At 44.4% G+C, this 16,145-nt stretch overlaps 1 protein-coding gene across 2 annotated transcripts in view; it reads left to right on the top strand.

Moving 5' to 3' along the window:
* Positions 1-16,145, top strand: part of ENPP6 (ectonucleotide pyrophosphatase/phosphodiesterase 6) — an 81,548-nt gene that overhangs the window by 43,297 nt on the left and 22,106 nt on the right. For both annotated transcript variants that reach the window (XM_040243042.1, XM_040243041.1), the window contains exons 3-5: positions 6,853-6,964; positions 12,609-12,750; positions 14,869-15,048. In XM_040243042.1, coding sequence (XP_040098976.1) covers positions 6,853-6,964; positions 12,609-12,750; positions 14,869-15,048 — 434 coding nt within the window. The remainder of the gene's footprint in view (positions 1-6,852; positions 6,965-12,608; positions 12,751-14,868; positions 15,049-16,145) is intronic.

Raw genomic sequence — 16,145 nt, 5'->3', positions numbered from 1 at the left:
TTGGAATCCAGAAAGACAATACAGTGATATTCCCAAAGCGATGGAAGGAAAACATTTCTCTGTATTCAGTGAAAAATATCCTTCAGAAATGGAGGCAAAATAATGATTTTTTTCTAGAGACAGAGAGCTGAGAGAATTAATTGCCAGCAGGTTTAGAGTAGAGAAAAGGCAAAACTCTTTAGGCAGAAGAAAAATGATCACAAATGGAAGCGCAGAGATGGAGGAAGGAATGAAGAGCCACAGAAAGAGTAAGTGTATAGAAAAAGATAAATTAATAATAATAATATTTCATAATAAACTTTAGATTAAAAATTCATAAGGAATTAAAATACATGACAAGAGAAGCATAGAAGGTGGGAGAAATGTAAAATTAAGAGTTGAAGTGTTCAAATGTCTTTGCATTGCCTGGAAAGTTTTGGGAGTACAAATTTATATTTCAATAAACCAATAATTCAATTAAAAAAATCATCTTTAGGGCACTATGCCAGATAGAGGTTAATTAAAATATATAAATACATGGTAATAGAAGAGAGAAAACTGAACAATAATAATCATACATACATAATCTGAAAGGAAATAAGAAAGGAGACAAAAGCTATCAAATGAATCATGAATTCAAGACATGTATTTGGGTGGCTGATTTAAACACAAAAATTTCCTTAAGTCCATTACATGTAAAAGTTTTTTTTTTTTTAACTAATATTTCATTAAATACTCCAATTAATCTGAAAGAGTCTATTTATATAAAGTTCAAAAGCAGGTAAAGCTAATCTATAGTGTTAGAATGGTGTTTACACTTAGAAGGGCAGTGACTAAAAGGGGGCGTGAGAAGGTACTCGTATGTGAAGGTCATGTTCTGTTTCCTGAGCTGGGTGCTGGCTACACAGCTGTATTTACTTTGTCAGAATTTGTTCAACAGCACATTTATCATTTATTCACTTTGTATGTGTTTTTGTTAAGCTTTAATAGAAATTTACATTAAAAACAACTATTTTCAGGCTGGATTAAAAACAAAAACCAATATATGCTGCTTATAAAAGATGTACATTGGGACTTCCCTGATGGTTCAGCAGTTAAGACTCCGAGCTTCCACTGCAGGGGGCAGAGGTTCCATTCCTGGTCAGGGAACTAAGATCCCAGATGCTGTGCAGTAGGGCCAAAATGTAAAACAAAACAACTTACATTAAAAATGTAAGTATGCAGAAATGTTTAAAGTGATAGCATTTTTTAAAGACACAGCACACAAACACTCACCAAAGGAGAGCTGGTGCAGCTGTAACATTTAGCTAGTGCAGACCTAAGCTTAGACCATTTTTAAATAAAGAACAACAGTTCACATGGATATAAAAATTCAATCTACCAAGAAGTTGTAATAATTCTAAATTTTAATGCTCCTAATTACACAATCTTAAAATAAATAAAGCAAACATTGATGAAACTAAAAGGAGAAATGAGTAAATTCACAACGATGATAGATTTTTAAGACATCTTTCTCAGTAATTGATAAAAAAATAGAAAATGAAAAGGTTAGAAAGATACAGAAAATTTATGCAACATAATTAACATATTTACCTAATCGATATTACTAGAACTCTGTACCCAGCTACTGCTAAATACCCATCACTCCCAAGTGTACATGGAACATTTGTCAAAATGACCATATGTTAGCCATAGGGCATTTCTCAACAAACTGGAACTACATGAAATTATACAGAATGTGTTCTCTGACTACAGTGCAATTATGGTCGATAATAGAAAAATTTAAATCGACATATTTGTAAAATAACCAGAGACTTCTAAATAACTCATAGTTCAAATAAGTAAGTATGGAAATTTGGAAAATATCTTAGACTGAGGAATAATGAAAATACTACATATAACGCAGTAGAATGCAACTAAAGTCATTCTTAAATGGAAATTAATAGTTACACATCCAAGTGATGACAAGGGTGGAGAAACAGGCTCATATAGTGCTGGGAGGAGCAAATTAATTTAACAGCTTTGAAAAGCTCTTCAGAACTATCTAATAATAAAGGTGAACATACACATATCCCAAATTTAGCAAATCTATTCCTATGCAGAGTACAACAGAAATGCATACCTAAGTGCATCCAAGAATGTGTACAAGAATGTTTATATCAGCATTATTCATAATTTTTAAAAAGTGGATATTCATACTAGAACTTTTGTGTCTTAATGGGTCTTTTAGAAGGAAGTTGGAAATTACAACTAAAAAATACATCTTTGGTTTCTTATTACAAAAATAAAAGGTATTTATTTTAGGAAAGTTTGTTCAATTCAATAATAATAGGAATTTAAAAGTCAACTATGATCCTTTTGTATCAGTTAGAAACTACTTAGCACAAATTTTAGAAAAGCTAGCCAACAGTGTACAATGGCTAAACACATAGGAATTTCTTTGTATCACATAAGAAGTATGTACTTTATGTGGCTCAGCAGCTTAACATGTCCTTTGAAAAACCTAGGCTCTTTCTATCCTTCTGCTCCATATTGGCATATTAACTTTTTATCTTCATGCTTGTGGACTCATGGTTTTGAAACGGCTGCCACCAGTCCAGAGATCATATCCTTACAACCTGCATTCCTAACTGCAAAAGGGGAAAAGAGAGAGCGCTGGCATCTCATGTTTATTTTTCATGTGGAAACAACGCTTCCCACTCGAAGCATCTCAGCAGATATCAATGCCAGTGGTGGGTCACGTGACCATTTCTCGTCATAAATGAGCCTGGACACTTGAGAAAGTTTTCCTCTTTTTATACTAAGGGATGGAAAGGAACTTCGGAATGACTTCAGTTTAGCCAAGAATAAGTCTACCGAATCAGCCACTGAAAATTTTCCCTTTCTTATATTTTGTTATAGTCACTTCCACTCTTTCTTAGACATAATCATCTTTTAAATATTTACAAAAATGAGATAATTCCTTTACCAACTATTCACTAGCTTTTTTTCACATAAAATAGTATGCTAGTGAACACAAATGACATAACTTTAATTCCTGTATGGCATTTCATTATTTGGATGTGCCATAATTTAAACATACCTCTATTACCAAATGTTTAAATTGCTTCTTAATTTTATATTCTAAATAATATTGTATTAAAGATGCTTGTATATGCAATTTTATTTTCTTAGAATATGTTTTCTGAAGTGGCTTGCAAGGCAAAGCATGTATACAATAAAAATGGCAAAAGCATTACCTAACATTGCCACTATAGAGGAGCGCGACCCAGAAATTCACTCCTAGGCGTATGCCCTCATATTGGTGTTTTTCAAACACTGGTCTTGATTCACAGGGACAGTGATATTAAATGTGGATCGCAAACCAGTGTTTTAAAAAACCTACATAAAACAGAACAAGAATATTAGCAGGCATTGCACATAGTTTGGCGCAACATCTGTTTCTTCTGTGAGTGTGTGTGTTCTGTGCTGTGTCATGAAGCAAAATGAGTATTTTGCCACGGGTGACAAAAAGTTTTTTTAAAATGTTCCCATAGAGGAATGCTCATGCATGCCTCCTGATTCCAGCACTCATTTTTTATTTCTGCTTCTTGTTAACTGTCTTGATAAGAAGTTCTGTAACAGTAACAAATTACAGTGGTGATGGCAATGTTCCTATTTGCTTCTGACCTAAATGAAAATGTGTCCCATGAAGTTTTGAAATGTAGAATTTTCACCATTGTTAGTAACTAGTCTGTCAGTGAAGTTTTCATTTCCTCTTTACATCAAGTTTCATAGAGGTTTTCTTTTTTATTTATAATGAGTTGGATTTATTTTTAGTTAACTGTTATGATTAATTTCTAGTTTTATTACCTGTGGTCAGAGATAGTATGCCCTGTGCTATAAAGTTTCTACTTTTGGGAAGTTATTGATTTTTCTCTGTGGATGAAAATATGGTCAGCTTTTCCAACTGTTGTATTTTTATAATAATTCCATTCTTATAAGAATTCTATAATAAGACTCAAAAATAACTTTCTATAATGGTAAAGAATTCGCCTGCAATGCAGGAGACCCTGGTTTGATCTCTGGGTTGGGAAGATCCCCTGGAGGAGGGCATGGAAACCCACTCCAGTTTTCTTGCCTGGAGAATTCCATGGACAGAGGAGCCTGATGGGCTACAGTCCATAGGGTTGCAAAGAGTTGGACATGACTGAGGTGACTGAGCTCACAGGCACACTGAATGCCACTTATTGATACTAACATTGAAAGCCTCTGTATCTTTATGTAGATATATCTTATGTATTTCTTTTTTCTTTATATCTTGAGCTGTCATTAAAGTCTCCCACCAAGACTGTAATTTTGCACTTTATATTTCCAAGCCTTTTGTGTGTTGTGTTGTGCATATTTATGGTACATAAATACTAATTCACATTCTAAATGATTAATGTGGATTTGTATCTGTTTCAGGCTTATGAGACCATAATCAACTTTAATACTATTGATAGACCTGATTTTTTGGTTTACTTTTGCTGGGTTTCTTTGGTCTACTCTTTTATACCTAACATTTCTGTGTCCTTTTACTTTAACTATAAAAAAATAGTTTATAGTTACTTCATGTTGACGTTCTTGCAAGAATAGAGTGTAACCCATTCACATTTATTTTGAAACAAGTATATTTGATTTTCCTTTTAATTAAGCTTTCAGTATTAGTGCTTCTTGGATATTTCCTTTTTAAAAAAAACTTCTCATGTACTTTGATTTTTATGCATCTTTTTTTTCCTTTAGTGACTTGGAAGTTATGCATACAGCTTTTTTCTGTATATTCCAATCATTTAAAATCAGTGTCTAGAATAAAAGCTATATATTAATGATTCCTTCCTGCTAACAAAAATAAAAATGCTTTTCCTTTCATTTTTGTTGAAATAACTTGGAACTTTGGATACAGGTTATTATATTAAACATTTTTAAAATATGCATCTTATTTTTCAAAAAAAAATTTCACATAACTACATTAATACTTATTACTAATACTTAACTGTTTTTTGAGACTTCATCATTTGCTGTTGCTTTATTTTAAAACCCGATCTTATTCATTCTTAGATTCTTTTATTTTGACAGATTCACTAAATAAACTTGAATAAATCTTAATAGTATTGCAATATCTCTGTCCTTAGTTTCCATAATTTCTGTCCATGCATGTCTAAATTCATCAGGTACTATTTTAAAAGAATACCTGAAGTTTCAGAGTCAGGCAACCCTAGATTCTAATGCTAGCTCCTCCTCACACTTGCGCTGTGGCAGTGGGAAAATCGCTCCGCCTTTCTGCCTCAGTTTCTCCTGATAAAATGGAGGCACGATCCAGTATTATATAGGATTCATAAGGATTATACCACGTTTACGTGGGACTCGTTTTCTCTGGGCTATAAGAAAGCTGACCGTCTGGCCTCCAGACCCCTCCTTGCCTGGGAATGTTGCCGTACTTGCTGGTCTCCACACACCTCATTGTTTCTCCCTCTGAACTCTTTTGTTTCCACCACTCTCATCGCTTGGGGCATCTCTTTCTTTCCACCTCCATCCCCCAACACATCGGCCAGACACAGTCTATGAGACTGAGTCCAAATGGGGATTCGAGGAAAGCTTCCAGGAGGAAACAACTTCTGAATTACATGTGCCTGTGTCTGAGTCCCCTTACCACCCAGGAAACAGGCACCTCACTTTAGACTTCGAGTCTGACACTGTTTTCACGAGGTCCTCCCCCACTAGGCTAGATTCTAGAACAAAACCGGATAGAGATGCTGTGTCTGAACATAGTGACCTAGTTGGTGCCCAAGAAATAGACTCAACTATTTTAAACTGAGGCTGGCTCATTCCTCTCCTGCTCTATTTTCTGACGATAAGGTTTGGTGTCTCTTTCTCAGGGCAACCATTTCAACTTGTTCAGGGCCTGGGACGAGAAAACTGAGGCCACAGCAGCTCCTAACATCTAAATGCCTTTCATTCTTTTACTTCATTTTGGAAGAGGAAAGAGTTTAGCTTAGAATCCTTGCTTGAACTCAGTGATTTTTAGGCATTTCCATCAGTACAGTACTTCTGAATCCAGTCATACTATGATTTCCAGGCTAGTCACATACTACCTTATATTTGATACTGGGCTTCCCTTGTGGCTCAGCTGGTAAAGAATCTCCCTACAGTGTGGGAGACCTGGGTTTGATGCCTGGGTTGGGAAGATCCCCTGGAGAAGGGAAAGGCTTCCCACTCCAATATTCTGGACTGGAGAATTCCATGGACTGGATAGTCCACGGGGTTGCAAAGAGTCAGACATGACTGAGTGACTTTCACTTTTACTTTCTCTACTTGATTCTAGAACAGGCAAAGATACACTAGAAGAATTAGTAGTTGTAAAAATTATATAGAAAAAAAGTTTTAATTGAGACATTTTGTGTTCTAATTAATTTTTGTCATTGTTTCAAACTGAGAAAGATAACCATTAACCAATTTTGCTGGTTCTTGTCAGAAGATACCAGTGTTGTGTCGTCATCCATTGTTCACTCACTCAGTTGTGTTCGACACTTTGCGATCCCATGGACTGCAGCATGCCAGGCTTCCCTGTCGTTCACTATTGACTAATGTCCACTGAGTCTGTGATGCCATCTGACCATCTTACCCTCAGTCACCCTCTTCTCCTCCTACCCAAGTGTTGTATAGAAATGACATTTAAGACCCACTTAAACAAAATTAGAGCTAAACACACCACCTATCACTAATACATTTTTATCTAATAAAAAGGAACAAAAATTTTTGTTTCGACTAATGTTATTTGCTTCCTAAAATTGTCCTATGACCCTATCTTGATTACTGAAGAAGGTAACCATTTACCATCTTTCTCCTCCTTAGGCTGTGAAGTTGAAATTCTTGGTGTCAGACCTACTTACTGCCTGGAGTATAAATCTGTCCCAACGGATATCAATTTTGTCAACGCAGTCAGCGGCGCTCTTGATGTCTTCAAGTGAGTGTCCCAAATTCTTAGCCATGCCAGTGTTCTTCCTTGTTTCCAGGACCAATAAAGAATGCTCAAGTGGATTAAGAACCCTTTGGGAGAGGTGGCACAATGTTTCAGAGAGGTGGTGAGCCTTTCACGTGGTGATTGCTACCTGCTAGTGTGAGAAATTTTAGGTAGGAGTGGTCTTTGGAAACACTGAATTGAGAGCAAGGAACTCTCCAGGTATTTGGGACTTTGTTCTTTATGCTGATGGATAGTAGAGAAGCCATGTGAATGTCAGCGTTTCTCTAATCATGATACAGTGAATGCTTGGCTCTCAGAAGACATTGATAAGCTTTTGGCAAAAAAAAAAAAAAAAAAAAGGGGGGGTGGGGACGGAGATCTGTGGTGGAAAACGTTTGGAGAAATTGCCTACTCTACCATCTTCTTGGAAACATACAAAGCCTATTGGCAAATTAGAACATAAAAGCTTTTTTTCTTCCTCCCCATGGAACTATCGTCACACCCAGTTTGAAAAATGCAGAAGTCAGTAGAGCTCTCCTGAATAGCAGATGAGAGTCAGGGAAACTGACTTAACTTCTAAGTCCTGAATTTTTTCTTAGTCAACAATTTCAACTATCCCTTTAAACTGCCTCCATTTCTCTCTGCCTAATTCCTCCTTTTCAATCCACTTCAGTAAGGAAAATGGATGTGACATGCTGAACATTTTTGTATTGCAAAGAGATCTGGACAGAATGGATGTGACATCCTGAATTTTTTTATATTGCAAAGAGATCTGGACAGAATCCTCAGGTGACGGGAGATCTGGGTGTCCCTGAAACCCCAGGGCTGGGGGCCCCACATAGCTTTCAGGTAACTGGGCTCATGGCCACATGTCCTTCTAGCCTGGTTCCTGGGCTGGAGGCTATAAAGGGCCAGAAACAGATCTGTAGGCGTTCCCATCCGTCGCTGCTCACCCGGCCCCTCCGTTACAAATGAGCTGACCTGTGATGGAGACCAGACCCATGTGGAAAACAGCTGGCCACCAAGAATTTGTCAGCTAAGCTCCAAACAGGCAAGCACACTCAGCCCTTGAAGACTCTGGTCCCTCATGAATCAACGCACTCCCACATAGACGTCTTTCACAAAAGGCATGCATATAAATCCCCAAATCGCAAGCATCACAGCTCCAGCGTTCCTGGCATCTGGGGTTGACAGCTTCCTGACACAAAGCCATCAGGTAAACCTGTGAGACTTACTAGCTTTCTGACCACATGGAGATTTATGAATATGCCAAATAGCCTTAAAGAAGCCAGCCCAGTGGCTGCTGTATTAAGGTGCAGTGTCTAAAACGTAGTGACCTGAAAGCATTTCATTGAACTTCAGGGCAACCAGTCAACCTTGTGAAATTCTCCCCACGTCCAAGCCCCACCCTGGAGGTGTGCACAGTAAACATAGGATGTACTGTGTGGACCCACACGTCTGGGATGCTCCAGGCTCAAGTACATAAGGCAGCTAAACGCAGAGGCATGTCTGAGGGCATGACTTTGTGGAAAGTTCTGTTATGCACAAACATGGTGAAGGAAATGCCATCAGCCCATCAGTGTAATGAACATGGGCCTCAAAAAATTTAGGGATAGGTATGAACATGCCATTCCCGAGCAAAGAACTCTTCCCCACCACCTACATTATGGGGACCCTCAGGGACGTTTTGTTCTCTGCTGTCTATAAATGCAGGGGGATTTATTATTAGTCATCCACATGTTAGCAAGTATGAATGATGATAATATTATTTGTGAGAAACAACCAAATAATAACTGAACCCAGTCCCCACCATGGAGGACGGACTGATGCTGAAGCTGAAACTCCAATGTTTTGGCCACTTGATGTGAACAGCCAATTCATTGGAAAAGACCCTGATGCTAAAAAAATTGAGGGCAGGAGAGAAAGGGAGAACAGAGGGTGAGATGGTTGGATGGCATCACCAACTCAATGGGCATGAGTTTGAGCAAGCTCTGGGAGATGGTGAAGGACAGGGAAGCCTTGTGCGCTGCTGTCCATGGGGTCACAGAGTCGGACACGACTTAGCAACTGAACAACAACATCATGGAGGAGAGAGGACACGGTATTTGTTAAAGAAGGACCAGTCTGTTTCATTCTAAAAAGAGAAAATCATGCTTGACTGGCAATTTCCCTTACCTTGAAAGCCATGACTCCTCCAAACCATGAATGAAGTACACCTCGAGGTATGAGAACATCATGGTATCATTAAAGGTTGTGCTCTCTTGATGAGTATGACCATGGAGAAGGAAGATGCCGGGCTGAACCTGCTCTGGACTCCATCCCTGTGCAGTGAATGGCATCAGTGTGGACATTCGAAAGCCTGGGCTTGTGGAGCAAAGTGTCCTGACCTTGGATGTAGAAGGTTCACAATTTCCAGTCCTAGCCATGACTCCCCCTGGAGAAGAGATAGGCTACCCTCTTCAGTATTCTTGGGTTTTCCTGGTGGCTCAGACTGTAGAGAATCCATCTGCAGTGTGGGAGACCTGGGTTCGATCCCTGGGTTGGGAAGATCTCCTGGAGGAGGGTGTGGCAACCCATTACAGTATTGTTGCCCGGAGAATCCCATGGACAGAGGAGCCTGGTGGGCTACAGTCCATGGGGTCACAAAAAATCAGACACGACTGAGTGACTAAGCACACAGCACAGCAGCCGTGACCCGGGTCTGTGAGGCCTTGAGTAACTCCTTGCATCCCTTTTGGCCTATTTCCTCACCTGAAAAATCTGCCAAAGCTTTTCTCTGGGGATGCTCTTCACCACAGACCCACAGCCTGGGGGCCCATACAACAGAGCTCACGCCAGGAAATGAGAGTGACTGCGCCTTTGCCAAGCGTTACACCGGCCTTCTTGGGGTTGGCGGGACCCAATAGCCGAATGAGAACCATTTCCACAAATCAGTTGGGCTAAGTAGAATGTTTTCCTATTGGTGCGGGCTGCTGAGTCCAAGGGTGTTGGGTCAGGATGTCAAGTCAGCCCCACTGGGGATCTCAGTGCTGGCTCTGCTTCTCATGAGCTGAGTGATATGGACAACCATCTTGAACTCTCTGTTTTCGGTATTCGTGCCTGATAGGGTTGCTGTAAGGATGAATTCTGATAATGCATAAAAAGCCCTCAACATAGTGCCTGACCCAGAATAGCTATCATTTATTGAGCACTTGGGGCTTCCTCCCTCTGTGCCTCAGCTGTAAAAAATCCACCTGCAGTGCAGGAGATGCAGGTTCGATCCCTGGGTTGGGAAGATCCCCTGGAGGAGGGCGTGGCAACCCACTCCAGGATTCTTGCTTGGAGACTTCCATGGGCAGAGGAGCCTGGCGGGCTATAGTCCATGGGGTCACAAAGAATCGGACACAACTGAAGTGATCTAGCACGCACACACACATTCAGCACTTACTATTATTATACCTTCAACCGACAGTTACAGAGCTCCTACTGTATGCCAAATCCTAGGCTGAGCTGAGATACAATGGCGAATGAATGCACCCCAGGGAGAAAGAATCCCGCAGTTTAGAGGGGAGAAGGATGCATAAATGGGCGATTAGAGCACAGTGTGAAGAGTCACAACCTGGAGATGAACAAGGAATGTTGCAGGAGTGCCCGGAAGGACGACCCAGCTGAGCCTGGGCATCCAGACATGCTCCTGGAGGAGGCAGCATCTCCCTGAGACCTGAAGGACGGGCGGGGGTGTTCGTTTGTGCAACCACACCCTTGAACTACTCGGGTTCTTCTTCCTCTGCTGTAGATCGCAAGGCCCAAGGCACTGCCGGCGTTCAGGACACACATCCTCTCATTCTAAGGGTCAGAGAGACCACACCCAGAGAGACCTTGCTGCCTCCCTTGGGTGTTCAGATAAGAGTTTTTCGAGATAAGTGAGGCAGTCTGCCAAGAGTATTTGTTATTAATCTTTACGTAAAGTCCAAGCAAAGGAGTTAGTCTTCATTCCTTTTCCATTGCTTCCTCTTTTGTCAGTTGCTGTACTGCTACACTCGTCATCACCAGCATCCTCACCAATGTAGTTCTGCTCCCCTGCTTTGGGAGGGGTTGGGGCGGGGCAGTCACGGTGGGAAGCCCCCCGCTGTGCAGGGCAGGGAAGGCACATGGCCCCATTTTACACCACCCTTATGGCAGAAAGTGAAGAGGAGCTAAAGAGCCTCTTGATGAAAGTGAAAGAGGAGAGTGAAAAAGTTGGCTTAAAGCTCAACATTCAGAAAATGAAGATCATGGCATCTGGTCCCATCACTTCACGGGAAATAGACGGGGAAACAGTAGAAACAGTGTCAGACTTTATTTTGGGGGCTCCAAAATCACTGCAGATGGTAACTGCAGCCATGAAATTAAAAGACGCTTACTCCTTGGAAGAACCTAGATAGTATATTCAAAAGCAGAAACATTACTTTGCCAACTAAGGTCCGTCTAGTCAAGGCTATGGTTTTTCCTGTGGTCATGTATGGGTGTGAGAGTTGGACTGTGAAGAAAGCTGAGCGTCGAAGAATTGATGCATTTGAACTGTGGCATTGGAGAAGACTCTTGAGAGTCCCTTGGACTGCAAGGAGATCCAACCAGTCCATTCTGAAGGAGATCAACCCTGGGATTTCTTTGGAAGGAATGATGCTAAAGCTGAAGCTCCAGTACTGTGGCCACCTCATGCGAAGAGTTGACTCATTGTAAAAGACTCTGATGCTGGGAGGGATTGGGGGCAGGAGGAGAAGGGGATGACCCAGGATGAGATGGCTGGATGGCATCACGGACTCGATGGACGTGAGTCTGAGTGAACTCCGGGAGTTGGTGATGGACAGGGAGGCCTGGCGTGCTGTGATTCATGGGGTCGCAAAGAGTCGGACACGACTGAGCGGCTAAACTGAACTGAACTTTCTCTCCTCCCTGACTGCCTCAGCCTCCTAGTCCAGTTCATGTCTCTAGTTCCCACTGGGTCTCAGCCCCGCGTGGAGGCTTACATAGCTGTGTTTTTACCACCTGTACTCTGGCCCAGAGGGGGCGTTTAGCCAGCACTGAGTCTTCCTGGGAGGCAGGAAGTGTGGTCAGTGCTAGAATTCACTCTGTGTCCACCCTAGAGCTGAGCCTTCCTGGGTGCCAGGGAACAAGCGTGCTGGGGGTGTCTGCTGACATCAAGCCTTGAACACAAACCTGTCTGCCTCCCGCAAGGTGGCCTGGTAAAGCTTGCTCTTATCCTTGACAGTCAGTTACACCTATAGCTCAGTGTTTTCTTTAGAGGCTTCCTCGAAGGCCAGCAGTAATGGGACAGCTGTTACTTGAATGATCGCTCCTCTTTTCTCTAATCTTCCGAAGGCACCGGGCAGGGAGGGGGGCTTTCAGAATCGTCCCCTGCCTGTGGCCACCTCTTCCAACTCCTGGGTCCTGATGAGCTGAGAGGGGAGGTGACGCAGAAGCACATTCTGTGGCTGTCGCCGCCAAGGTGCTCGGGACTGGCAGGTCTAGATGCACTCTTCCTGTCTCTCCCTCGGAGAACCCGCTTGCTTGTTTTACGGTGTCAGCTGTGCCCGGCCTACAGGCCCGCCCCCACCGGGGCCGCAGGTCGGGAGGGGAGAAGGCTGGGGGGCTTCTCTCAGCTGCACGTCTCTTCCTGCCCCCCCAGGAGCGGCCAGGCGGACCTCGTGGCCATCTACTACGAGCGCGTCGACGTGGAAGGCCACCATTACGGGCCCTTGTCGGCACAGAGGAAAGACGCCGTGAAGGCTGTGGACACCGTGATGGCGTACATGACCAAGTGGATCCAGGTGAGCGGAAACCCGGCCCACGGGCTAACCTCCCCTCTGCCCCTCTCCTCTGTCTCCTGGACTGTCCCAGCCCTCGGCATCGCCCTTCTTACTCTGAGAGTTGACTGGACCAGCTCGAGGGACTGGGGGTGGCGGTGGGGGAGGGTAGGTTCTCTTTTTCTTCATACAGTGAAAGTCGCTCAGTCGTGTCCAGCTCTTTGCGACCCCGTGGACTATACTGTCCCTGGAACTCTCCAGGCCAGCATACTGGAGTGGGTAGCCTTTCCCTTCTCCAGGGGATCTTCCCAACCCAGGGATCAAACCCAGGTCTCCTGCATTGCAGGCAGATTCTTCACCAGCTGAGCCCCCAGGGAAGCTTTTCTTCATATAGCATCTCCCAAACACCATAGCCAGGCCAGTGGCGCTGAAGTGACCTGATCTGCATGGCCGCCTGGCTCAGCGGGTGAGATGGGCCGATGCTTTACCCCAAGCCTATCAGTCCTGTCACCAGGTCACCATGGGCATCAAAACCAGGCCTGGGTTCTCTCCCTGATCCTGCCACACCCTTACTGAATGACTTTAAGCAAAGTATTATTTCTTAATTTTGTTTTTTTATGGCAGTATAGTTGATCTGAAATGTGCTAATTTCAGGTGTACAGTAAAATGATTCAGTTACACACACACACACACACACACACACACACATATGTATATGGTTCTTTTTCATTATAGACTATTACAATGTATTGAATATAGTCCCTTGTATTTTTACAGTATTCCCTGGTGGCCCAGTGGTAAAGAATACACCTGTCAAATAGGAGCCTCAGGAGACTCAGGTTCGATCCCTGAGTCAGGAAGATCCCCTGGAGGAGGGCATGGCAACCCACTCCAGTATTCTTGCCTGGAGAATCCCATGGACAGAGGAGCCTGGTGGGACACGGTCCATGGGTTTGCAAAGAGCTGGACAGGACTTAGTGACTAAACCACCACCACCACCACCTTATGTGGTGGCTCCCTGTGGGTGGTGCCCCCACTGCAGGTGGGGGGGGACCCCTGGAGGAAGACAGCAATTCTCTCCAGGAGTGGGCGGAAGCCCCAGGGCCTGCACTGGGAGACGACCAGGCCACATGGGGCCAAGCAGTCAGCCAGAGGTGCCACTTGCTCCGTTAGCTCCTCAGTGTGGTGTGCCAGCCACTCAGATGGAAGTATTGTTCGGAGGGACAGGTGAGTGGGGGTCTTGCCATCCCAGGTGCCCAGTTCCCTGGGATAGCCGCCACCACCACCACCACTTTACATACAGTAATGTATATGTTAATCCCAACCTCCTAATTTATCCTTCTCCTTCCACTTTCCCCTTTGGTAGCCATAAGTTTGATTTCTATGCCCATGAATCTAATTCTGTTTTGTAAATAATTTCATTTGAAACATTTTTTAAGATTCCACATAAAAATGATATCATATGATATTTGACTTTCTCTGTCTGACTTAAAGTATTAATTTTTAAAATTTTCCTGGGCTTAATTTTTCAAACGTGTAAAACGGGCAACTGATAGTCATCATATTTCCCACATGAGTATGTTGCAAGCCCCAAAGAGGATGAAAACCGACTGGCTACCTTAAAAACCTGGAGCCTGTCTGTATCAGGTTCGGCATGAGCTCCCAGGCTTCCCTCCCCAAAGTGCTTCTGCTACGATTTTGAGCCGTGTTGCATTAAGGCAGACAATTAGATGATTAAATTCAGAACTGAGGATGAACTCTTTCTCCTAAAGCCCATAAGTTAGGTAAGGACTTTGGGAAGGTCAGGTACACACTGCTATATTTAAAGCGGATAACCAACAAAATCCTACTGTATAGCACAGGGAACTCTGCTCAGTGTTATGTGGCAGCCTGGAAGGGAGGGGAGTTTGGGGGTAGAGTGGATACATGTATATGTACGGCTGAGTCCCTTCACTGTTCACCTGAAACTATCATAACATTGTTAATTGGCTATACCCCAGTACAAAATGAATATTTTTGGTGTGAAAAAAAATTAAATTAGAAAGAAAATGAAAACACCTCTTTGCAAGACAGCCAGTGTTGAGACGGCCCTTCTGTGGACGCCGTCCTGACCGCCTCTCCTGCCCCCCACCCGCCCCCAAGGAACGGGAGCTGCAGGACGACCTTAACGTCATCATCTTCTCAGATCACGGGATGACTGACATTTCCTGGGCAGACAAAGTGATTGAGCTGGATAACTACATCAGCCTCCATGACCTGCAGCAGCTGAAGGGGCGAGGGCCTGTTGTGAGCCTGTGGCCGGCCCCCGGGAAGCATTCTGAGGTAAGAAGGGTGGGTGGTGGGCCGAGTTGGAGGGGACAGGGGTGTCTGCTGGGTCTTTATCTGTAGTTTCAAGGTAGAAATGCCGGGCAACCTCGGGATGCCAGGACTCTGGAGCTAGATGACCCACGCGGCCCCTCCCTCGCCGGTGACTTCTGTCCAGCAGTTCATCCTCCCGTGTCTTCTCTTGTCTGAGATGAGCTCGGAACATTAGTGGCTCTGAAGCGAGACGAAAGATGTGCAGTGCTCAGCTTGCCAAGGGCTCATCCCCTAACAGGGCTGCTTTCTTCTTGGGCGACATGCAGCACGTGTCAGGCACAGCTGGGCACAGTGGATGCCCGCACTGTGTGCTCTTCTCTGGAAGAAAGTGGCCAGTCTGGTCTGTTCCCATCAGGGCACAAGGAGAAGCTGGCCAGTGAACCGGGGCTGAGGCTGCGCGTGCCACAGGTTGGCCAGGGATGGGACTCCAACCCTCAGCAGCTGAGCAGCTCCCTGACCAGCCTTCCTGCTGCATCTCTGTCCTGCCTGGGAGCTGGTAGCATCGTCGCCGCCCTCCTGGGTGGCTCTGAAGCACGAGAAGCTTGCTGGGCCCACGGCAGGGACTGCGGACAGTCACCAAGGACAGCGACCACCCCTGGAGAGTGCCATTCCCAAGAGGGTGTGGCAGTCCTTGCCCCCCCGGGAACTGGGCACCTGGGATGGCAAGACCCCCACTCACCTGTCCCTCTGAACAATACTTCTGACTGAGTGGCTGGCACACCACACTGAGGAGCTAACGGAGCAATTGGCACCTCTGGCTGACTGCTTGGCCCCGTGTGGCCTGGTCATCTCCCAGTGCAGGCCCTGGGGCTTCTGCCCATTCCCGGAGAGAATTGCTGTCTTCCTCCAGGAGTCCCACCCCACCTGCAGTCAGGGCACCACCCACAGGGAGCGAGGAATGGGCCTGAGCTGGGCCTGGCACCTCCACCCGTCCTCATGGCAGTGGTGTGGTTGGTGTTGATGGAGCGCTGGTGCAGGCTGTGGGTGGGGGGTGTCTTCCTTTTTGGCCCAGAGAGAGACCCCCTCTCCCAACCCTGCCTGCTCCCTCCCACCTAAGAGTC

This window comes from Oryx dammah, unplaced genomic scaffold, assembly GCF_014754425.2.
Source record: "Oryx dammah isolate SB20612 unplaced genomic scaffold, SCBI_Odam_1.1 HiC_scaffold_7, whole genome shotgun sequence".
Taxonomy (NCBI): domain Eukaryota; kingdom Metazoa; phylum Chordata; class Mammalia; order Artiodactyla; family Bovidae; genus Oryx; species Oryx dammah.
This window is presented reverse-complemented; position numbering and strand designations above follow the sequence as displayed.